This window comes from Staurois parvus, unplaced genomic scaffold, assembly GCF_062004578.1.
Source record: "Staurois parvus isolate SC_StPar_1 unplaced genomic scaffold, SC_StPar_1.0 ptg001207l, whole genome shotgun sequence".
Taxonomy (NCBI): Eukaryota; Metazoa; Chordata; class Amphibia; order Anura; family Ranidae; genus Staurois; species Staurois parvus.
This window is the reverse complement of record NW_028319003.1, coordinates 128949-147129: the sequence shown is the minus strand read 5'-3', so window position 1 is coordinate 147129 and position 18181 is coordinate 128949. Positions and strand designations below refer to the sequence as shown.

Genomic DNA, 18181 nt, shown 5'->3' with positions numbered 1-18181 from the left:
ACGGGACATTCTGGGTAGTCTGTCTCTCTCTGATTTGAAGGACGGGACATTCTGGGTAGTCTGTCTCGTTCTCTGATATGAAGGACGGGCCATTCTGGGTAGTCTGTCTCTCTCTCTGATATGAAGGACGGGACATTCTGGGTAGTCTATCTCTCTCTGATATGAAGGACGGGACATTCTGGGTAGTCTGTCTCTCTCTGATATGAAGGACGGGACATTCTGGGTCGTCTGTCTCTCTCTCTGATATGAAGGACGGGACATTCTGGGTCGTCTGTCTCTCTCTGATTGGAAGGACGGGACATTCTGGGTAGTCTGTCTCTCTCTCTGATATGAAGGATGGGACATTCTGGGTCGTCTGTCTCTCTCTGATATGAAGGACGGGACATTCTGGGTAGTCTGTCTGTCTCTGATATGAAGGACGGGACATTCTGGGTAGTCTGTCTCTCTCTGATATGAAGGACGGGACATTCTGGGTAGTCTGTCTCTCTCTGATATGAAGGACGGGACATTCTGGGTAGTCTGTCTGTCTCTGATATGAAGGACGGGACATTCTGGGTAGTCTGTCTCTCTCTGATATGAAGGACGTGACATTCTGGGTAGTCTGTCTCGTTCTCTGATATGAAGGACGGGACATTCTGGGTAGTCTGTCTCTCTCTCTGATATGAAGGACGGGATATTCTGGGTAGTCTGTCTCTCTCTCTGATATGAAGGACGGGACATTCTGGGTAGTCTGTCTCTCTCTCTGATATGAAGGACGGGACATTCTGGGTAGTCTGTCTCTCTCTCTGATATGAAGGATGGGACATTCTGGGTCGTCTGTCTCTCTCTGATATGAAGGACGGGACATTCTGGGTAGTCTGTCTCTCTCTGATATGAAGGACGGGACATTCTGGGTAGTCTGTCTCTCTCTCTGATAGGAAGGACGGGACATTCTGGGTAGTCTGCCTCTCTGATATGAAGGACGGGACATTCTGGGTAGTCTGTCTCTCTCTCTGATATGAAGGACGGGACATTCTGGGTAGTCTGTCTCTCTCTGATATGAAGGACGGGACATTCTGGGTAGTCTGTCTCTCTCTCTGATAGGAAGGACGGGACATTCTGGGTAGTCTGTCTCTCTCTCTGGTATGAAGGACGGGACATTCTGGGTAGTCTCTCTCTCTCTCTGATATGAAGGACGGGACATTCTGGGTCGTCTGTCTCTCTCTCTGATATGAAGGACGGGACATTCTGGGTAGTCTGTCTCTCTCTGATATGAAGGACGGGACATTCTGGGTAGTCTGTCTCTCTCTCTGATATGAAGGACGGGACATTCTGGGTAGTCTGTCTCTCTCTCTGATATGAAGGACGGGACATTCTGGGTAGTCTGTCTCTCTCTCTGATATGAAGGACGGGACATTCTGGGTAGTCTGTCTCGTTCTCTGATATGAAGGACGGGACATTCTGGGTAGTCTGTCTCTCTCTGATATGAAGGACGGGACATTCTGGGTAGTCTGTCTCTCTATCTGATATGAAGGACGGGACATTCTGGGAAGTCTGTCTCTCTCTCTGATATGAAGGACGGGACATTCTGGGTCGTCTGTCTCTCTCTCTGATATGAAGGACGGGACATTCTGGGTCGTCTGTCTCTCTCTTATAGGAAGGACGGGACATTCTGGGTAGTCTGTCTCTCTCTCTGATATGAAGGACGGGACATTCTGGGTAGTCTGTCTGTCTCTGATATGAAGGACGGGACATTCTGGGTAGTCTGCCTCTCTGATATGAAGGACGGGACATTCTGGGTAGTCTGTCTCTCTCTCTGATATGAAGGACGGGACATTCTGGGTATTCTGTCTCTCTCTCTGATAGGAAGGATGGGACATTCTGGGTAGTCTGTCTCTCTCTCTGGTATGAAGGACGGGACATTCTGGGTAGTCTCTCTCTCTCTCTGATATGAAGGACGGGACATTCTGGGTCGTCTGTCTCTCTCTCTGATATGAAGGACGGGACATTCTGGGTAGTCTGTCTCTCTCTGATATGAAGGACGGGACATTCTGGGTAGTCTGTCTCGTTCTCTGATATGAAGGACGGGACATTCTGGGTAGTCTGTCTCTCTCTGATATGAAGGACGGGACATTCTGGGTAGTCTGTCTCTCTCTCTGATATGAAGGACGGGACATTCTGGGTAGTCTGTCTCTCTCTCTGATATGAAGGACGGGACATTCTGGGTAGTCTGTCTCTCTCTCTGATATGAAGGACGGGACATTCTGGGTAGTCTGTCTCGTTCTCTGATATGAAGGACGGGACATTCTGGGTAGTCTGTCTCTCTCTCTGATATGAAGGACGGGACATTCTGGGTCGTCTGTCTCTCTCTGATATGAAGGACGGGACATTCTGGGTAGTCTGTCTCTCTCTCTGATATGAAGGACGGGACATTCTGGGTAGTCTCTCTCTCTCTGATATGAAGGATGGGACATTCTGGGTAGTCTGTCTCTCTCTCTGATATGAAGGACGGGAGATTTTGGGTCGTCTGTCTCTCTCTGATATGAAGGACGGGAGATTCTGGGTCGTCTGTCTCTCTCTGATATGAAGGACGGGAGATTCTGGGTCGTCTGTCTCTCTCTGATATGAAGGACGGGATATTCAGGGTAGTCTCTCTCTCTCTGATATGAAGGACGGGACATTCTGGGTAGTCTGTCTCTCTCTCTGATATGAAGGACGGGACATTCTGGGTAGTCTGTCTCTCTCTGATATGAAGGACGGGACATTCTGGGTAGTCTGTCTCTCTCTCTGATATGAAGGACGGGACATTCTGGGTAGTCTGTCTGATTTTGGGGGTCTCTGTTTTATTCTGTATACCTTTGTTTTTATCTTGTTTTTTTTTTTTTTATTTATTTTCCATATATATTGCACATTTCATCATTGTTCTCATACAAACAAATTTGCATACCTTTAATAACATTTCTATCGATCTTTATTCCCAATTACCACCCCCAAACTATCTAATTTCCCCCCGCCTAAAAAAAAAACAAAAAAAAAAAACCCTCCCTCCCTCAAAATAAACCCACCCACTCTGCATAATTCTGTTATCCCTCTTCATACACGAATATAGGGTACGAATCCTTCTATCTTTCTCACGTAATTACTTCATATATTTCACCATGAATTCTTCCCATGTTCTCCACCTCTTATAGAACAACCCCATCCTGTCTTCCTGCATATAGCACAGTCTCTCCATCTTATAAATCTGATTAGTTCTTTCCATCCAATCCTCTATCTTCGGCACCTCTGGTCTATGCCAAAACTTAGGTATCAACCCCTTCGCCGCATTTAGATAGCACCACATACCCGAATCCTTGTAGTTATTTACTGATAGCTCTGTACTATGTAGGAGACATACTGCTGGGTTCAATCCTATCTTTATCCCAGTGATATTCTCAATTAATTGAACGATCATCTCCCAGAAACCTTGAATATTTGGGCACTCCCACCATATATGATATAAGGTGCCTATTTTTCCACATCCCCTCCAGCACTCTAGTGAATTTTCCCCACATATCTTATACTCAATGTTCGGTGTGATGTGCCATCTCGTTAAACACTTGTAATTTACCTCCACCTCTCTCATACTTATATTCTCGTGTATTAATCTGTATATTTTTCTTTGCTTATTCTCGTCAATCTCTATTCCCAAATCTCTTTCCCATTTACCTATATACATTGGTTTTGTGTAAGTGTCTAACTCAGTGAGGATTTTATAAATTTTTTGCGGTGCCTCGCCTCCCGTCACCTCGTGTTTCTAACAACCTCTCAAAGCCGTTCCAATCCTCTCTCGATCTGAACGGTCTTGGGAGGTTACTGACAAAATGTTTTAATTGATAATATTTCCATTCATCTATTTTGATAAAAAGTTCCCTTTTATCCCCTTTCAAATCACCAAGTGTTCTCAATTCCTGTCCATCCATTATGTCTCTCAGTTGGATATCTTCTTTTCTAATCCATTTCCCTATACTTTCCTCCTTGCCTGGGGGAAAATAATCCGTATTCCTCAGTGGTATTAGTTGTGAGTTAAAATCCCATTTCATAATTTTATGCAATTTGTCCCAAACATTAAAAACATTTCATGTAAAAACACTCGTGGTATCTTTTAACCCTCTATGTTGTGCTGGTGCCCATATAGTTCTCTTCAGGGTAACTCCGCTTAGTTCATTCTCAATCTGAACCCACTTTTTCCCCTCATAATTATGTGTCCAATCATAAATTCTCGCTAAAACTACTGCTTTATAGTACCTTTTAATATCTGGCACTCCCAGGCCTCCTCTCTCTTTATTTCTATTTAACAAGTCATATGATATTCTGGGTTTTTTATTTTTCCATATATATTTTGTTAACATCTTTTTTATTACTTTAAAAAAGGCCTCCGGAATTTTGATTGGAATCATCTGAAATTTATAGAGGATTTTTGGTACAATTATCATTTTTATCAGGTTTATACGGCCTAACCAGGATGGGTTACCTCCTTCGAATCTCCTTAGTTCCTTCTTAATCTCATTTAAGAGTGGGATATAATTTAATTTATACAGGTTTATATATGAGGCAGAAAGTTTCACTCCCAAATACTTTATCTCTTTATTTTTCCATATAAAGGGGAATTCTTTTTGTATTTTTTCTATTTCACTATTTGAAAGGTTTACATTCAAGATCTCAGTTTTGGTTGGATTAATTTTCAAGTTTGATAACTCCCCGTACTCTTTTAAGCTCTTCATTAGAATTGGGAGTGTTATCCTAGGATTTCCCACATAAAACAAAAGATCATCCGCATAGGCAGCTACTTTATGTTCAACTTCCCCAATCTGCACTCCTTTTATATCTAAGTTCTTCCTAATAGTTGCCAATAATGGTTCCAATGCCAATATATACAACAATGGAGATAATGGACAACCCTGTCTAGTTCCATTTGACATTCTGATAGGTTCCGACCTCTCTCCATTAACCATTACTATCGCTGAGGGCTCTCTATACAGCTTTCCTATCCATTCTCTCATTCTTACTCCTATTCCTAGAGTTTCCAGGGTATCCATCATAAAACTCCAATCTACTCTATCGAATGCCTTCTCAGCATCGATCGAAAGTACTATTACCGGGGTTTTCCCCTTTCTAGCTTTTTGGATAAGCAACAGAGTTCTTAGGCCATTATCTCTGCCCTCCCTCCCCGGGACAAAACCCACCTGGTCCCCCTGAATCCATTCTGGCATGAGATTTTTTAGTCTATTTGCTAAGACCTTAGCATATAGCTTGATGTCTATATTCAAAAGTGATATCGGTCTAAAGCTAGAGCACTGAGAGGGATCCTTCTCTTCCTTTTGTATCAGCACCACATGGGCCTGTAAAGATTCCCTTCTCACCTCCATCTCTCCTCCCAGGGCGTTCATATATCTCTTCAGTTTGTGTATTAACAGGTCACTGTATTTTTTATAGTATCTCACTGTATATCCATCTGGGCCCGGACTTTTCCCCATCAGAGTGTCCTTTAATGCTCTTATTATTTCTTCCTGTGTAATTTCCAAGTCAAGGGAATTCAGTTGATCATACTTTAACTTCGGTAAACCTGCATTTTTTAAATATTCCCTTCTTTTCTCTCTTCTCTCATTTCCATTTATATTTACTGGGTCTTGGGAGGCGATATTATATAGCTTGCTGTAATATTCTTTAAACACCTCGATGATCTCTTTAGTAGAGTAAACCATTTCCCCCTTGGGGTTTTTTATTTTCTCAATATAATTTCTATTTTTTTTTTTCCTCAAAACTCTCATTAAATATTTTCCTGGTTTATCTCCCCATTTATATCTCTCACTTGCAACTTTATTAAAGACTCTTCTCTTCTCCTCCTCCAGCAATAGCTCTAGTTCTCCTTTCTTTTTTATCACCTTCTGTTTTATCTTTTCTGATCTATTATTTTTATGTATTTGCTCTAACTCAGCTATTTCTTTTAACAGCCCAGTAAATTTTTCTCTTCTTTCCCTTTTCTTTTTTGCCCCGGACGCAATCAGGATACCTCTTATATAAGCCTTATGGGACTCCCACACTGTAGCCATCGATACCTCCCCTGTCTCATTCTCTCGAAAGTATCTTTCAATCTCCTCTCTAATTTTTCGATCCACTTCCTGATCCAGGAGGAGAGCCTCATTCAGCTTCCAACCTATCCCTCCTGTCAAACGTCTTCTCCACCTCATTTTCAATGAAACAGGGGCATGATCCGAAAAAGACATCGCCTCAATTTCTACTTTATCCACCAGATCTATAAGCTGATGATCTACTAATATATAATCCAATCTGGAGTACATCTCGTGTGCTTTGAAGAAGAAGGTATAATCTCTCTCTTTTCCATTAATCACTCTCCAAATATCCACCAGTTGACACTCCTGGATGACCCTCTTCAGGATTCTCAGAGCTCTACCTCCATCTCTTTGCACAGAAGATGTCGTATCCATTTGTGGGTCCATACAAAAATTCAGATCACCTGCCACTATCAAACGTCCTTTCTTAAAGGCCATCAGTTTTCTCAGGACACCCTTCAGAAAAACTTCTGGTCTTTTATTTGGGCAGTAGATATTTACAATTGTACATTCTTGCTCTTGTAATCTACCCTTTAAAAACAGAAATCTTCCCTCAGGATCAACCTCTCTCTCATCTATCTCCAGCCTTACATTTTTTTCAAACCCTATTGCTACTCCCTTAGCTCTCTTGATTGGCAAATCCGCATAGAACCATGTAGGGTAACTTCTAGAGTACAACTTTATATTTGACTTAATCTCTAGGTGTGTCTCCTGCAGGAATACCACCGAAGCCTCCCTATACTGTAGCTCCTTAAATAATTTAAATCTCTTCCCAGGGCAATTCAATCCCTTTACATTATAAGTTATAAATCGGAGATCTTCCATCTTTCATGTCTTATCCTTTCTCTCTTTTCCTATCTCTCTCTCGCCCATTATACAGAGTGTTACCCCTAAAAACCCCATCCTCCCTATCCCTCCCCCTCTGAAATCTCCGTCCTACCCAACCTCCCCTCTCCCCATCCCCCCCAGGCCTCCTGTGCCCTCGGATCATTATCCACCTCTGATCCCTCTATAAGGGTTCGACTCTGACAATGACCGCTCACCTTCCCCCCCTCCTCCCCGGTACCCCCTTATCTATTGTTTCTCTATTTCCTCTTTCGACCAGCTGCCACCTTCTTGACCCACCACTGTCCAGCACTCCCTCCCCCACATCCCATCCAGGAATCTCTTGTCTCTGCAGACCCAATTTATCACAAAATTCTTCCATATCTTCCGGAAATCTCAATATAGCTGTAGTTCCATCCCTCCACCCAATTAAACTTGTGTCCCGGCCCCATCTGTATTTCACATTATGTTTTTTCATCACTTCTAGAAGGGGTTTCAGTGATCTCTTCCTTCTCAGAGTCTCTGCTGTTAAATCTGCAAAAATTTGGATACTTTTTCCTTCGTATGTAATATTTGTTCTTCCTTTAATCTTTTTCCATATTTCTTCTCTATCTCTGTAGTTATGAAGTTTAACAATTATATCCCTTGGTTTTTCTACCCCTTTTTCTTGTTGATACTTCCCAATCCTGTATACTTCATCCAATTTAAGCATCTCCTCATCCGATTTATCCATTATAGAGATCAAAATTTTGGCAGTTAGTTCTTTTAAATCTTCTCCCTGTGTCAGTTCCGGGACTCCTCTTACTCTAAGATTATTTCTCCTTTCTCTATTTTGTTGTTCTTCCATCATATAAAGCAATCTCTTTTGTTCTTTTCTATCTTCCATTATCCACTTCTCTAATTTAGGGATGGCCTGATCTTGGTCTTGAACCTTCTCCTCTATTTCCTGCACCCTAGTTAATAATTGTCCCAAGTCTTCTCGGATCATCCCCATCTCTTGCTTAATTGATTTTTCCAAGCCTTTAAACATTTCCGCCATTTCTTTTTTATTAGGTATTTGCATATGTCTTTCAAGTTCTCTCGGTTCAATGCCTTCCAATTGACTATTATATACTGGGCCCAGGGAGAGTCTCGGGCTATTATCCAAGCTTATTTCCAAATCACTTTTTTCACTTATTCCTTGAGATCTTTCTGGGGTAACGTTTCCTAGTGACACATACTTCTTAATCGTACCAGTTTGGGTGTTCTTAGTCCCACTCCCTTTGGTATTTTTACCTTTCATGTTGTTTTTGGAACTTTTTACTTTTATTTCAAGGAACTCCTGTTCTCTTACACCTCCCAATCTTCAGACCCGCCCTAGGAATCTCCTGTTTCTTCAGATTAAATTTTTAATGCAAAGTCTTATTATAGGCACATAGGAATCTAGTGCGGAAACTCAATGTGTGTATAAGTCTGATATACAAGTCCAATGTATATAGAGTGTTAAAGAGGACCTGCAGGGAGACCAGCGGTCATCACTCACCCTCCTCGCTGGAACTCCACTCCAGGAGCGTTCCTCCTCTGTAATCGTGTCCTCTAATGTCCTCTTGAAGGGATTCCTAAGGGTCTCATATACCTCATATGGCTTGTCTTCTCATCACATGGCTCCTTAAATTGAAGGTGGTACACGAGTTGAAAACATAATTGAAAAAACAAGAGTAATGTGGAAGTTGGAGGTTTTAGCCGTTTTGAGGAGGTGATAATATAAAGCTATTGAACTGCAGAGCTGATATGATATTGTATATAGGTAGTGTTGAGGTGTGGGTGAATAGAGGAGACAGGACGATGGTGGGCAACTATAAATGTTGTAATATTGTAATATATTATATTGTGGGGCAATACAATATTTACCCAGCATCTCTTCACCCACTTGCTCAGATGTCAGATGTCGGGCACCTCTCTCTCACACTCGGACACTCGGAGCTCCCAGAGCTCCTCTGCGGCTTCCCACGTGTCAGCGCCGCTCCAATGCCTCAGCCGTCTCACTGGCGTCTCCCTGGCAACCCTACTCCTCCTCCGAGGCCACCGCGAGACAGCAGGGGAAGCCACGAGGCGTCCTTCTCCCGGCACTCTCCTGGATCCAGGCTCCGGCTGTCTCCCCGACAACTCCACACCTCCTCCGCAGACGCCGGCGGCCATCAGGGGACAATCCCAAGGCGTCCTCCTTTCGGTTCTTCTCCCTGGCGCTCTCCTGGGTCTCAGCAGCCCAACCGTCCCTGGACCTCCGCGAACTCTCTTCAGAGGGTGAGTTGCTGATCCCTCTCCATGCTGCTGGCCTCTCTATCTACGGGGCCTCATGGGGAGGATAAACGAGGGGAGGCTAACGGAGAGTGCTTGCTACACACACTCCTGAACCGCCATAGTCAGGCTCCACCCCTTTGTTTTTATCTTGTGTTCTGTGTTTATAAGACTTTTCTATCTGCAGTAAAATATATTTTTTAAACAGTTGGTTACATAAGAGTTGGTTTATTGTTTCTTACTTTTTATTAGTTATTTTGGCTCCTCCCTGATATCTCTGTAAGGTAATACAATGCACGAATGGCTATTAGGGGACATTTCTCGGGGCTGCAGTTCCTCTGAACTCCACAAGATGGTGATCTCATTTCTACTAACCAGACAGGACTTCTCTATGGAATACAGACAGGAAGTGATGTCAGGAACAGACTGGAAGTGATGTCAGGAACAGACAGGAAGTGATGTCAGGAACAGACAGGAAGTGATGTCAGGAACAGACAGGAAGTGATGTGGTATAAAGACTGGCTGTGCCATGCCGTCTGAATGAGATCGGAGACATTGCAGGAAGTAGCAGCAGAGGAGGTAATAAGATGTTATGTTCTTTTTACACCCAGTAACCCCCCGTCATGTCCGTCCTCTTCCTCCATAGTCATGTGACATCTTTTATCTCCAGCAGATTATACACATCAATATTTAGGACACAAGGACCTCTACAAGGACGTCATGATGGAGGACCACCAGAGAGGACACAAGGATCTCTACAAGGACGTCATGATGGAGGACCACCAGAGAGGACACAAGGACCTCTACAAGGATGTCATGATGGAGGACCACCAGAGAGGACACAAGGACCTCTACAAGGACGTCATGATGGAAGACCACCAGAGAGGACACAAGGACCTCTACAAGGACGTCATGATGGAAGACCACCAGAGAGGACACAAGGACCTCTACAAGGACGTCATGATGGACAATCAGCCGCCCCTCACATCACCGGGTAAGAGGAGACTTTATTGTAAAGGAGAGAGCAGTACAGAGGATCCACCTAGATCCCCCATCATCTGATAAACACATAGAAACAATGGATTCAGTCAGTGTGTGTGTTTCCTACAGATGGATCCAGTCATGGGAACCCACCAGAGAGATGTCCCCGTCCTCTGTATTCCCGGGATTCCACACAGGAAGGTCACACCATCCCTCACCATCATCAGGTAGGTGGATCCAGTTATGGTAACCCACCAGAGAGATGTCCCCGTCCTCTGTATTCCTGGGATTCCACACAGGAAGGTCACACCATCCCTCCCCATCATCAGGTAGGTTATTATTATACAGTATTTATATGGCGGCAGAAGGTTTGCTCAGCGCTGTACATTATAGTGGGGACAGAACATGAGACAATACAGTAACAATACAATACACGAGGGGTGCGAGGGCCCTGATCCTGGGAGCTTACAATCTAGGAGGGAGAGGGTAGTGGTACAGGAGGAAGTGGCTGTGGGGGATGGAGTGGTAGGAGGATTGGAGGAGATCGGCTGTTTGGTGAGGGTGGGGTAGGCTTCCCTGAAGAGATGGGTTTTCGGGTGTGGAGGGGAGGTGACAGTCTGATGGATTGGGGTAGGGAGTTCCAGAGGATGGGGGAAGTCCTGCAGTCGGGCGTGGGAGGAGGAGACCAGGGAGCTAGAGAGTAGGAGGGCTTGTGAGGAGCGGAGATTACGGGTTGGGTGGTATTTGGGTATCAGGTCGGTGAGGTAGTTTGGGGCGGAGTTATGAATGGCTTTGTATGTCAGTGTTAGTAGTTTGAATTTAATGCGTTGAGCAATCGGGAGCCAGTGGAGGGAATGACAGAGGGGGGGTGGACACTGAGTGGAGGCCAGTGGAGGGAATGACAGAGGGGGGTGGAGGACACTGAATGGAGGCCAGTGGAGGGAATGACAGAGGGGGGTGGAGGACACTGAGTGGAGGCCAGTGGAGGGAATGACAGAGGGGGGTGGAGGACACTGAATGGAGGCCAGTGGAGGGAATGACAGAGGGGGGTGGAGGACACTGAATGGAGGCCAGTGGAGGGAATGAGAGAGGGGGGTGGAGGACACTGAATGGAGGCCAGTGGAGGGAATGACAGAGGGGGGTGGAGGACACTGAGTGGAGGCCAGTGGAGGGAATGACATAGGGGGGTGGAGGACACTGAGTGGAGGCCAGTGGAGGGAATGACAGAGGGGGGTGGAGGACACTGAATGGAGGCCAGTGGAGGGAATGACAGAGGGGGGTGGAGGACACTGAATGGAGGCCAGTGGAGGGAATGACAGAGGGGGGTGGAGGACACTGAGTGGAGGCCAGTGGAGGGAATGACATAGGGGGGTGGAGGACACTGAATGAAGGCCAGTGGAGGGAATGACAGAGGAGGGTGGCAGAAGCGGAGCAGTTTCTGAGTTGGATGAGTTTGGCTGCTGAGTTCAGGATAGAATGAAGTGGGGATGGCCGGTGAGGAGGGATGGCCGGTGAGGAGGGATGGCCGGTGAGGAGGGATGGCCGGTGAGGAGGGGAGGCCGGTGAGGAGGGATGGCCGGTGAGGAGGGATGGCCGGTGAGGAGGGATGGCCGGTGAGGAGGGATGGCCGGTGAGGAGGCAGTTGCAGTAGTCCACACGTGGGATGATAATGGGGTAGATGATGACAATTATTGGTAGGTGGGATTTATACTCGGCATGTTGGGTACAATGAATGTTTTATTATATCTCTCAGAGTGGAATCCTCGGGGATGAGAATATTGATGGTAAAGAAGAGTATAAAGAGGAGGATGAGGAGGATGGAGTGATGGAGGAGTTTTCAGAAGGACACAAGGATATGATGGAGCCACCTAATACCAGGAACCCACCAGAGAGATGTCCCCGTCCTCTGTATTCCTGGGATTCCACACAGGAAGGTCACACCATCCCTCACCATCATCAGGTAGATGATGACAATTATTGGTAGGTGGGATTTATACTCGGCATGTTGGTTACAATGAATGTTTTATTATATCTCTCAGAGTGGAATCCTCGGGGATGATAATATTGATGTTAAAGAAGAGTATAAAGAGGAGGATGAGGAGTATGGAGTGATGAAGGAGTGTTCTGAAGAACATAAGGATCTCTATGAGGACTCCATGATGAACCCATCAAGCCCACCGGAGAGATGTCCTCTGTATTCCCGGTCTTCCACACAGGAAAGCCACAACTATGCACACAATTACAAGGTTGGTTTGATGGAGGATCTAGGCCATGAAAGGGACTCAGCCATGCCAGACAATGTTTGGATCCTACATGATGACGTTCTCTCTGTGCTCTTGCATTATTGAAGTGGCTGAGAACCCAAATTCCAAAAACACAATTTGTTTTGCTTAGTTTAGTAGATGATGTAGTTATAACCTAAATCACATGGTGTGTATCTCTCAATAATGCCTCCTCAATCAGTTGTAGGCCATGTTGAGTTGAGTCCTTCGTTTTGAGTCCCTCTCAGTCTGTGGCATGGTGTCACATGTGGTGCAGCTATTTCCACCATTGGCTTCTCTTCTCCCGGTAGAATTTGAAGTTTCCTCCTCTCTTCTATAGATGTGAAGTCCGGGATGAGAGTGGAGAGTCTCTGGAAGTGAGTGTCCCTCACTGATGAGTACTTGGGGCACTGTAGCAGGAAGAGGTCCTTGTCCTCCAGGACCCCCTATTCACATTGTAGCAGGAAGCGGTCCTCATCCTCCAGATTACCCTGGTCACATTGTAGCAGGAAGTGGTCCTCATCCTCCAGGACCCCCTATTCACATTGTAGCAGGAAGTAGTCCTCGTCCTCCAGGACCCCGTACTCACATTGTAGCAGGAAGTGGTCCTCATCCTCCATGACACCCGGTCAGATTGCAGCAGGAAGTGGTCCTTGTCCTCCAGAACTACCTGTTCACACTGCAGCAGAAAGTGGTCTTCATCCTCCAGGACCCCCTGGTGACATTGCTGGCACAGTCTACTCTCCCTGGACTTGTAGGTCTGTCTGTGCCGTCCTGATTGGATTTTCAGGCTGTGGGCACTCTACCGGCTCAGGGTCTGTCTGTCTTTGGGGTCTTGTAGCACCTCCAGGTACAGGGTCAGTTTGTAGTCCCTCTGTAGTGACTGGTAAACCGTTTCTTGGAGTTGGCTCTTTCATTTCTTCATTCCTCAACATATGTTTTGGGGAATCCTTCATTATGTCTTTATTTGAGATTTTGTCAAGACGTTTGTTGGGTGTTTGGGGAGGACAAGGCGAGTTGTTGCAGGCCACATGGCTTTGACTGGTCATTATTGGTCAGTAGGGACTTATGGTGGTACAAGTTAGAACTGCTGTTTTGTAGATGGCCCCAGTATGATAGCTCCCTCTTCTGTACTGCGAGAAGAAAAGGAACTCTGCCCAACTCTGACCAGCAATCACCGTTGGAGGTGCTCTGGTGGACGTGGAGGAGGTGCTTGCAGAATTCTAGATGGAATATTTGTGACGGGCTGAAGTCCCATTTGGATTGGTCTGGGTAGGTGAGAAGACCCTCAATCTTCACTGTCATAAAGAAGGATTGGGGTGATGACTCTATCAAAGATTCTAAGCCAGACTCTTCCCGGAGGTTGAAGGTGGTACAGCCGTCTCCTGATGGTGTAGGAGGTTCTCATGCCTTGTCTTTCAGGGACTCAATGGCTGGCTTGAAATTCTGTGTGTCCCTCCCCCTCTCTCTCCTCCCCCTCTCCTCCTCTCCCCCTCTCTCCTCCTCTCTCTCCCCCCTCCCCCTCTCTCTCCCCCTCTCTCTCCTCCCCCTCTCTCCAACTCCTCTCCATCTCTCCTTCCCCTCCCTCTCCTCTCCCCCTCCCTCCCCCCCTCTCTCTCCCCCCTCTCTCTCCCCCCTCTCTCTCTCCCCCTCCCTCTCTCTCCCCTCTTCCCCCTCCCTCTCTCTCTCCCCTTCCCCCACTCTCTCTCTCTCCCCTTCCCCCACTCTCTCTCTCCCCTCTCCCCCCCACCTCTCTCTCCCCTCTCCCCCCCCTCTCTCTCCCCTCTCCCCCCCCTCTCTCTCCCCTCTTCCCCCCCCCTCTCTCTCCCCTCTCCCCCCCCCCTCTCTCTCTCCCCTCTCTCCCACCCCCCTCTCTCTCTCCCCTCTCTCCCACCCCCCTCTCTCTCTCCCCCCTCTCTCTTCATCCCCCCCTCTCTCCATCTCCCCCCTCTCTCTTCATCCCCCCCCCTCTCTCCATCTCCCCCCTCTCTCTTCATCCTCCCCCCTCTCTTCATCCCCCCCCTCTCTCTCCACCCCCCTCTCTCCCTCTCTCCCCTCTCCCTCCTCTCTCCTCCCTCTCCCTCTCCCCCCTCCCCCCTCTCTCTCCCCCGAGGTGCAGAGCAGCAGCAGACATGCCTCCTTCCCTCCTCCTGTATATATCTCATTCTACAGGCTGTCAATCAAGGGGCGTGGCCTCAATATTGCGGAGAGGATTGCTGATGGCAGGCTGCTCTTCTACCAGCCACACTACACACCAATGGCTTGCGCTCTTCTTCTTTATTACATTGTATCTTCTATTTTTGTTTGCTTTTTGCAGGTTTCCAGCCACTTTCACTCTGATATTTCCTCTCCTTCTCTTGATTTAGAGTGGAGATCCAATCGATATAGAATTTGAGGTGAAAGCAGAAGAAGAAGAGGCGTATGTGAGGGATGATCAGCAGTCTATGGAGGAGGATGGAATAACGGGGACATTTATAGAGGAGGACACTCCTACAGAGATCAGCACAGGTGGGTCATGAACACCAAATCCATTCCTCCACCCATACTGCTCACTGATTGGTCCAGATGATAAACCTCTCATTGGATCTTTCTCTGTCTTTCTGGTTTGGGGGAACCAATCAGCTCCTGTCTAGTAATCCTCTTTCTATTTTAGTCCATGGCCGGGAGATGAGGAAAACCTCCGAGGATTGTCTCACTTTGTCTCCAGACTGGAAAGTAGAAGATGAGGACATCACACAGTATAGTCCAGGAGAAAACCCGGCTCCCTCCAATGTCCATCCGGCACCACCCAGTGTAGATGGACCATCGGATTCCTCGTATCCTGAGGAACCTCAGACTGTGCGGGACCGGGCCGGCCTTCCAACTGGGAAGAGCTTCTCCTGTCCTGAGTGCGGGAAATGTTTCCAATATAAATCCAGTCTTAATAGGCATGAAAGATCTCACACGGGGGCGAAGCCAAATTCCTGTCCTGAGTGCGGGAAATGTTTCCAATCTGAATCTAAACTTAATGCACATAAAAGATCTCACACGGGGGAGAAGCCGTATTCCTGTCCTGACTGTGGGAAAGATTTTTCTACAAAACAAACACTTATCATACATCAGAGGTCTCACACGGGCGAGAAGCCATATTGCTGTCTAGAGTGCGGGAAATGTTTTTCCGCAAAGTCCTATCTGCACTCACATCAGAGGTCTCACACGGGGGAGAAGACACATTCTTGTCCTGAGTGCGGGAAATGTTTTTCACAGAATTCCCATCTTCACACACATCAAAGATCTCACACGGGCGAAAAGCCGTATTCTTGTCCTGAGTGCGGGAAATGTTTTTCACATACTCGCAGTCTTCACACACATCAGAGAACTCACACGGGGGAAAAGCCTTATTCCTGTCCTGAGTGCGGTAAATGTTTTTCAGCTAAGTCCTATCTTTACAAACATCAAAGCTCTCACACAGGTGAGAAGCCGTATTCCTGTTCAGAGTGCGGGAAATGTTTTTCACAGAAGTCACATCTTCACTCACATCAAAGATCTCACACGGGGGAGAAGCCGTATTCCTGTCCTGAGTGCGGGAAATGTTTTTCAGAGACGTGCAGTCTTTACACACATCAAAGATCTCACACGGGGGAGAAGCCATATTCCTGTCCTGAGTGTGGAAAATGTTTTTCAGAGTACTCCAGTCTTCACACACATCAGAGATCTCACACGGGGGAAAAGCCGTATTCCTGTCCTGAGTGCAGGAAATGTTTTTCACAGAAGTCCCATCTTCATTCACATCAAAGATCTCACACGGGGGAGAAGCCATATTCCTGTCCTGAGTGTGGAAAATGTTTTTCAAAGAAATCCTATCTTCACACACATCAGAGATCTCACACGGGGGAAAAGCCGTATTCCTGTCCTGAGTGCGGGAAATGTTTTTCAGCAAAGTCCTATCTTTACAAACATCAGAGATCTCACATGGGGGAGAAGCCACTTTCCTGTCCATAGTGAGGGAAATGTCCCTCACTGAAGTCCTGTCTTCCTGAACATCAGGGATTATATCGTAGTAGACAGATCAGACCGGGGTCAGTCCTTATTGGGGGGCGGAATGGGGAAAGATGGGGGGAGGGCTATGGCAGATGGTAAGAAGGTTCCCATGTTACAACCAGTGGAATTGGTACCATTTGTATGCAAATAAAAAATACACAAAATCTCTGAGAACAAGGTGTCAGTGAATGAAGAAGGTATCAGTGAATGGACAAGGTGTCAGTGAATGAAGGAGGTGTCAATGAATGAACAAGGTGTCAGTGAATGGAGATGTCAATGAATGAACAAGGTGTCAATGAAGGAGGTGTCAGTGAATGGAAGTGTTTGTTCCCCAATGCCAGAAGTCTGCCCAGCACAATAGGTGAGTTGGAAGGTTTGGTGAATGAAGAGAATTGGATTGGATTGGTATTGCTGAATCTTGGCTTCATTCCTCACATGACTGGGCCATTCATATTCCTGGCTAGGTTCTCTTTCGGAGAGACGGGGGAAATAGGAAAGGGGGTGGAATCTGTCTGGAATAGGAAAGGGGCTGGAGTCTGGAATAGGAAAGGGGTGGAGTCTGTCTATGTGAGAAGTGATCTCAGCGAGTGAGAAAGAGGACCTAGATGATGGAGAGTGTGATGAGGCTGAAGTATTATGGGTGGAGCTGTACATGGGGGGCGGTACTACAAAGGTCATCATTGGCGTTTGTTATAGGCCTCCCAGTGTTAATGAGGAGGTGGAGACTCAGCTCCCCCCACAGATGGAAAGGGCGGGGACAGAGATAATAATGGGGGATGGTAACTACCCAGAAACTGACTGGAGTAATGGGACTGCAGGAACAGTTAAAGGATAAAAATGTATAAACCTACTACAGGACAATTGTATGGTTCAGTTCATAGAGGCCCCAACTAGGAATGATTCTCTGCTGGACCTGTGTCATAGAGGCCCCAACTAGGAATGATGCTCTGCTGGACCTGGTCATAGAGGCCCCAACTAGGAATGATGCTCTGCTGGACTTGGTCATAGAGGCCCCAACTAGGAATGATGCTCTGCTGGACCTGTGTCATAGAGGCCCCAACTAGGAATGATGCTCTGCTGGACCTGGTCATAGAGGCCCCAACTAGGAATGATGCTCTGCTGGACCTGTGTCATAGAGGCCCCAACTAGGAATCACGCTCTGCTGGACCTGTGTCATAGAGGCCCCAACTAGGAATGATGCTCTGCTAGACCTGTGTCATAGAGGCCCCAGCTAGGAATGATGCTCTGCTGGACCTGTGTCATAGAGGCCCCAGCTAGGAATGATGCTCTGCTGGACCTGTGTCATAGAGGCCCCAGGTAGGAATGATGCTCTCCTGTGTCATAGAGGCTCCAACTAGGAATGATGCTCTGCTGGACCTGGTCATAGAGGCCCCAACTAGGAATGATGCTCTGCTGGACCTGTGTCATAGAGGCCCCAACTAGGAATGATGCTCTGCTGGACCTGTGTCATAGAGGCTCCAACTAGGAATGATGCTCTGCTGGACCTGTGTCATAGAGGCCCCAACTAGGAATGATGCTCTGCTGGACCTGTGTCATAGAGGCTCCAACTAGGAATGATGCTCTGCTGGACCTGTGTCATAGAGGCCCCAACTAGGAATGATGCTCTGCTGGACCTGTGTCATAGAGGCCCCAACTAGGAATCATGCTCTGCTGGACTTGGTCATAGAGGCCCCAACTAGGAATGATGCTCTGCTGGACCTGGTC

At 46.8% G+C, this 18181-nt stretch overlaps 2 protein-coding genes across 2 annotated transcripts; both read left to right on the top strand.

The window, feature by feature from the left end:
- Positions 1 to 9710: 9710 nt before the first annotated feature.
- On the top strand, positions 9711 to 16620 carry LOC149438180 (uncharacterized). Its single transcript, XM_089660119.1, has 3 exons — positions 9711 to 9773; positions 9865 to 10188; positions 15090 to 16620. The coding sequence occupies exons 2-3, from the start codon at positions 9915 to 9917 to the stop codon at positions 16415 to 16417; spliced, it is 1602 nt and encodes a 533-aa protein (XP_089516245.1). The 5' UTR covers positions 9711 to 9773; positions 9865 to 9914; the 3' UTR covers positions 16418 to 16620.
- Positions 11799 to 14993, top strand: LOC149438181 (uncharacterized). Its single transcript, XM_089660115.1, has 3 exons — positions 11799 to 11849; positions 12215 to 12421; positions 14803 to 14993. The coding sequence occupies exons 1-3, from the start codon at positions 11799 to 11801 to the stop codon at positions 14953 to 14955; spliced, it is 411 nt and encodes a 136-aa protein (XP_089516241.1). The 3' UTR covers positions 14956 to 14993.
- Positions 16621 to 18181: the final 1561 nt, after the last annotated feature.